At 36.4% G+C, this 6,403-nt stretch overlaps 1 protein-coding gene across 1 annotated transcript; it reads right to left on the reverse strand.

Moving 5' to 3' along the window:
- Positions 1-315: 315 nt before the first annotated feature.
- LOC112791288 (translocase of chloroplast 159, chloroplastic) lies at positions 316-4,535 on the reverse strand. The gene has a single exon (XM_025834060.3). The coding sequence runs from the start codon at positions 4,242-4,244 to the stop codon at positions 582-584; it is 3,663 nt and encodes a 1,220-aa protein (XP_025689845.1). The 5' UTR covers positions 4,245-4,535; the 3' UTR covers positions 316-581.
- Between the last annotated feature and the right edge of the window lie 1,868 nt (positions 4,536-6,403).

Here is a 6,403-nt window from a genome sequence, read left to right on the forward strand (position 1 = left end):
TAACATATTTCAGGGATATTTTTGTTGGCAGTCAAATCTTTTGAGTACAGAATTGGTAGTTAACCATTTTGCTCATCTAAAGTATACGCACTACTAGCACTGATGTCAGGTCACCAAATATTGTAGCAACAAGCTAGAACAAAGTACTAACACAAGATCAAAAATTGTTTCCCCAATTCTTAATCTAATCATACTTGTATTTTATCAAGCCTATTTGTGTTATTTCTCAGCTAAGTAGTCCAAGATAAAACCTCAGACAGGTGTTAATATTGGATGATCAATAAACAAGAAATCCAGTAGCAAAGAAGCAGAATATCAGCAATAACAGCATAATCTGGCATTAACATTATTCAAATAAATAGGAGGTAACGAAAAACAACTACGAATAAATTCCCTGTAGGTTTCATCTCAATTTCAGTACAATTTTCAGCCACATAAAATGCACTTCAATATAGCAGCAGATCTAATAGTCTAGACAAAACTAAGAAACTCATTATTTAAGAAAAGCGTGAAAAGAAGCAACATAAGACGATTAACTGATAATCTAATTGCTTAACCAGTAACATAACCAAAAGAAAGATTCAATAGATGGAGTAATTCTCACTTGCCCCGGGCCAGAAGTTCTTATAGACAGCCTTTGCAATGGGAAGAATGGCGACAAGTGCAATCTGGAGCTGGTCTGAGCTACTTGTTCTCACAGTGATCTGTCCACTGAGCTTGTTGTTCAATCCAGCACGAACGGCCATCTTATAACTTCGTCCAAGTGAAAATTGGGACTGAAAATTGGCTCCCAAAGCCAAGTCTCCTCTCCACTTCACCAAAGAAAGGCTCAGTGATGACTGATCCTGGCCAACTGGAAAATCTGCCTCTCTAAGCCGCACTTCGACATTAGCACCATAAGCAGCATCACCTTGACAACGCACAGTCCCTGTGCTTCCCACCAATACTAAGCGTTTTCCGAGAGCTATTTGATCCTCAACTTTCACCCCAGTGGAAACATTCTCACCCAAAAATGTCATAGAAAACCCAGCAGCAGTTTTATTTCTTTTGAAATTTTTGAATTTTGTCTCTCCTCTAACAATGTAAGCCAGCTGCTTTCCAATGTTTTGAATGTCAAACCCTGCCATGGTTGATCCATTTTCTCCATGTTTTGCAGCGACTGATGAATCCAAGTGTATGCTGAAGTCTTTCTTGTCCTTTGTTATCTGAACAGTGACAGCAGTAGGGAATTTATTGATGATGGCTAGACTCTGTTCAAGGTTTACACCATCATAACCACAATCATGGTCCCAACTGTGAGTATCTAACACTGGCCTTGTCAGGAGCTGAGAAGTTGGCTCTAGGAATCGATATCTATAGGCTGGGTTATCACTGTCAAAGGACGGTGGAAGGACCATATCAGGCAATGGAACTGGCACAGCAGCTGGAGCTCCATTCTCCTGATCATCTTCGTCCCCGTAACCATAGTCATTTACAGGGGGAGATTTGCCTTTTTTCTTTATCTCTCTCATCCTCCTCAACTCGTCTCTCCATTGCTTCCTCTGTAAAATCTTCACTCGATAATCATACTCATCAAAATATGCTTTTTTCTGCTCTCTGTTAAGCTTAGCAATCTGAGATTTCCTCAGGGGTTTAAATGGCGGGAGTTGGTCATATTCATCTTCATCTTCATCTAGATCTGAATCAGATAAATCAGCCATTTCAATATCAGAATCAGCATTGTCAGCTCCACCTTGATCAGCAGGGAGCTTTGGGTGGGAACGTGATTGCAACAACCAAGATAACAAGTATGGAAGTGGTGGGGCACGAGTGCGGAAACCAAACAGTCTGCGGTGGTCAAATGATTCTTGAGTTTTTGAAAGGTTACCAGCTTCAGAGAGAGTCTTCATTGAATAGCATAGAAGCAACAACATTGGTCTCCAAGTTTGACCATTAGGAAGCACTTTCTGGCCATCTCTATTTTTCCGACAAGAAGGATGGTTTTCAACAAGAGAGACTGGATTCATCAAACTAGGATTCATAAGTCGCAGGTCACCAACAGCTTGTCCAATAGTCTGTTGAACAATGTGAGATCTTTGAGCAACAAATACTTCATAACTCAATGGGGCACCAGACGGCCCATCTGGGGGAGCAGAGGCAGCATGGGTCAGAGTGACTATAACATTTCGCCAGATGGATGGACCAAGGGCACCGGTAATTGATCTTAACAATGGCAAATCATTCAGATCCCTAGTTTGTAGGTCCAGTCGATCCACATAGAGGACAATATCAGGGGGAGATTTTTTAGTCACCTTCTTCACAGTAGCTAAGACTTTTCTATTGAATCCTTGTTCCAAAGCCGATGACCTCAGACCTGGTGTGTCAAATACCCTTATCTTCACTCCATCAACCATCCCTAGGATTTCCGTCACAGCAGTTGTAGCAGGACCATATGCACTGAAGCTGGTCTTCGTTTCACCAAAAATAGAATTGATTGTAGCACTCTTGCCAACACCTGCTTTCCCAAGAACCAGTATATTTATAGAATAATTCAAATCATCTCTTCCCTCAGCTTCAAGCTTGGAAGCAGTCTCCTTTGCAGCATCTAGGCTAAATATTTGGCCAGTATGCCTCCCTGCAACAAGTGTCAACCGGTACAGCACCTGTGCCACTATTGATTCCTCTGTGGTGAACCCCATTCTCTGAACCAGTCTAAGGTACTTAATCCTGATTTGTTGTAATTTCTCCAGTTTCTTTTTCTCTTCTTTACTCAAATTATCATCAGATTCCGTACTGGCTCTATTCATGGAAGGAGTAAAAATATTAGGACGATTTGGTCGCATAGCAGGCTTACCAGACTGAAGTGACGAACCCAGGCCAGCTGGGCGATCGACAGAGAAAAGCCTCGACCCGTCCTGAGAGGTTATTGTGATGCTACCACCATCTTGTCCCCCACCGGATGCTGCTTTCAGAAGAGCTGCCAAGGTAGCAGTATCAAACAGCTCCTTCCCATCTCCTTCATCATCAGTTTCTGCCTCTTCTTCGTCCGAGTCAGTGACAATCTGGCCATCAATTCTTTCATCATTTGAAATCTCTCCAGCACCTGCTTGTTGCTCCAAATCCTCCAGCTCCTTCTTGGAGGCATCATCAGAGCCGCCAAAAAATATTCCTTCTTCACCCTTCTCATCAGACACCGAAACATCTATCTCTCTATCCCCAATGTCCCCCTCAATGGCACAAGCCCCTGCATCAATGCCATCTTGCACAGCCTCAAGATTGCGAGTTGCAACTTCCGAGTGTTCCCCATTCAGAACAGCAGTGTCAACATTCTGAGCAGACTCAGCATCATCTCCACCTGCAACCTTATCAACAACATTCTCGCCACCCTGCTGAATCGGATCAAAGCCATTATCGAGGCTCACAGGAGCAGGAGGCTCTAGGCCCTTAATCTCAGACTCCTCAACTTGTTCCACATTATCTCCAACAACAGCCACATTAGACCTCAAAAGGTTAACCTGCACAGAGTCAACAAGGGCGTCTCCACCACTAGCAATCTCAACATTACCATCGCCGCCATTTTCACCAGCAAAAGGCTTAGACTTACCATCATGTTCAGATTCCACAACCAAAGAATCATCGCCTTTCTGTGCATCAATCAGCGACTCATCATTCTTTTCTTCCTCTTCAGTAGCAAGAACAACCCTCTCTCCTTGTTTCTCCTTCCCCTTCAATTCTTGCACCTCTTCAACACCGACATCACCACCAGGAGACTCCATAACCACATCACCGGAACCGCCCTCCTTCACCTCGCCTAATTTCTCACCACCGCCGCCGCCGCCTGAACCCTCATCAGAAACAACCCCGTTATCGTTATCTTTATCATCATCATCATGAGCATGAGCGTGCTCGTCATCGTCGAGCGTTACCTTGGCAATAGGTCTCTCGCCGTCGGGGGTTGAAAATTGCGAAGAAGGTTCATCGGCATCAGCGAGTTCATCTTCCAATTTCGGGGTTCTGCCATCGGGATAGACCAGAATGGGCCTGGTGGGCTCCGTGTCGAAGTCCTCGGCGTCTTCGCCGCTGAGAAAGCCTTCGTCGTCATCTGAGCCCATAGCAGGCCCATTAACGCCGTTTTGGAGCTTGCGGTCGATAGCGGATCTTTCGAGGGAAGAAGAAGAAGAGGGTGGAGGCGGAGAAAGAGAAAGAGAGTCAGAGACAGGGATAGAGGGAGAAGCTTGGGGAAGAGAAGGGTCAGTGGAGTCCATGGAAGAAGAGAAAGAAGAGATAGGTTTTGTGGAAAGAAAGGGATAAGGTTTTTTGGGTTTGGGAAGTGGGCGAAGAAGAGGAGGAAGGGGTTTTAGAAATTAGAAAATGGAAATAGGCTTTTGATGTTGCTGCTGTTGCTACTAATTATATCATATCTTTTAGGAATCAATTGCCCAATCACAGTGTAGTGAATGAAGATTAGACCCAGATACATACCGTTTCCCTCTTTCGTACTAAAACCAGCAACCCCTTCAGATTTTTTATTTTTCTTTTCAAGTGATATTTATTGGAAGAATGCTAAAAAATCACAAAAATTTATTATTATTTAGTTATTATATTTAAAAGTATATAATAAAATATATTATTAAATTATTAAACTAAAATAGTTGAATTGATAATTAAATAATAATTAAAAATAATAAATTTTGATAGTCCTAATATTTCTCTTTTTATAATTTATAAGTTGTATTGTTATTCAGTAATTAAAAACAATAAATTTGATGAGTTTGGTTTTATATTTTCATGCTTAATGTAAGGGATTTTTTTATTTAAAAATATGAAGTTGTTTAGACACACAAATTATATGGTGAGATTTTATGTATATTTAGCGCCTTGCAAAAAAAAAAAAAAAAAAAACCTTTAAGTGTATTAAATAACTTTTTTTATGTTTAAATATTTTTTTTTGTTCTGAACATGGAAGTGATCTTGAACAATTAATTGAATAAATTTATACTTTCGCCTAAGTTAAAGTTGTAATTTATGCATTCACTTGTTATTATTGGGTAATTAATTGAAAAATTTTATTTTCATCTTACCAACTCGGTTTCTTATTTTATTTTTTAAAAATAGCACAAAAAACAATCTATCTGTATATCTAGTTTGCTATGATCTTTGGTTCCAATAGTTTTTTCATCAAGAATTTTTAGTCACTATCAAAATAAATATTTTAATTTTTTTATCATATTTAATACTCTCTTTTATATTTTGAGTTTTTTACTTCATTTTTATTATATTTTTTATTTATATGATAAATATTAGCTTTTTCATATTATTTTTCTTTAGTATTTTAATTTTTCATACATGTTATTATTGTTTAGAGTTATTATTTCTTAGTTCATATGAATTTTTTTTATCATTTATTATATTATTTTTTTATTTTTTATTAAGTCTTTTTTATTTTTATTTGAATTTGTTAGTATGATTTTTTATTTTTTTTTATATTTTTTATTTATATAATAAATATTGTTAACTCTTTTTTATATTATTTTTAAGTGTTCTGATCTATTAAGAATGTTATTGATTTTTTATAGTGTGCTTATTATTTTTTATTCATATGAATCCTATGTTTCTATATTTTTATTACACTATATTTGTGTTTTGTATAAATCTTTTTTTATTTAGCTTTATTCATATGATTTTTACTTGCCTTTTATTGTATTTTTACTTACCTTATATGTTATTTTTTATTTAATAAGTAAATATTAATGTTTACTATAAAATTGGTTAATAAGATATGTTCAAATATTTAAAATAAAATAATAGAATAATATAAAAATATTATCTAAATTTATGTCTATTTTAACAATTTTTCATTTAAAAATAATTTTAAATAGTACAATTCAAACTATATTTATTTAATATAATTTATAATGATATAAAAATTGTCAAACATAAATTACATTATATAAATTTATTTTTTATTAAAATCAAATTTAAAAAAAATCAATTTGATGCAAACGGGACCAAACACACACTTCCTTCATTTCATGCAAGCATACTGCCTTCAAAATTCAAGTGTCCCGATTTTATCCTATTGAAAATTCCTTCTAATAAACCATTATTCGGACAGAATTTGTTTCGTTTTGGATATTATAGTAAGGCTTAGTTTAATAAGATTTTTTGAAGTGATGTTTATGCTTTTTAAAAATATAAATATTTTATTTTATGTTTAGTAAATTAAAACGATCATGTATTTGTATTTATAATGTATTTGTATTTACAATTTTTAAACTGTGCATGCAAGAGAGATTAAGATTGAGAAATTTTTGTAGTGTGTTGGTGCAAAATATATTAGATTGAGTTATATCTCAGTAGTATATGAAAATTGTATATCCAAATAATGGATTAATGGTATAGTAGTATAACAGTTACGCAGTAA

The sequence above is a fragment of the Arachis hypogaea genome, chromosome 3 (assembly GCF_003086295.3).
Source record: "Arachis hypogaea cultivar Tifrunner chromosome 3, arahy.Tifrunner.gnm2.J5K5, whole genome shotgun sequence".
Classification (NCBI taxonomy): Eukaryota; Viridiplantae; Streptophyta; class Magnoliopsida; order Fabales; family Fabaceae; genus Arachis; species Arachis hypogaea.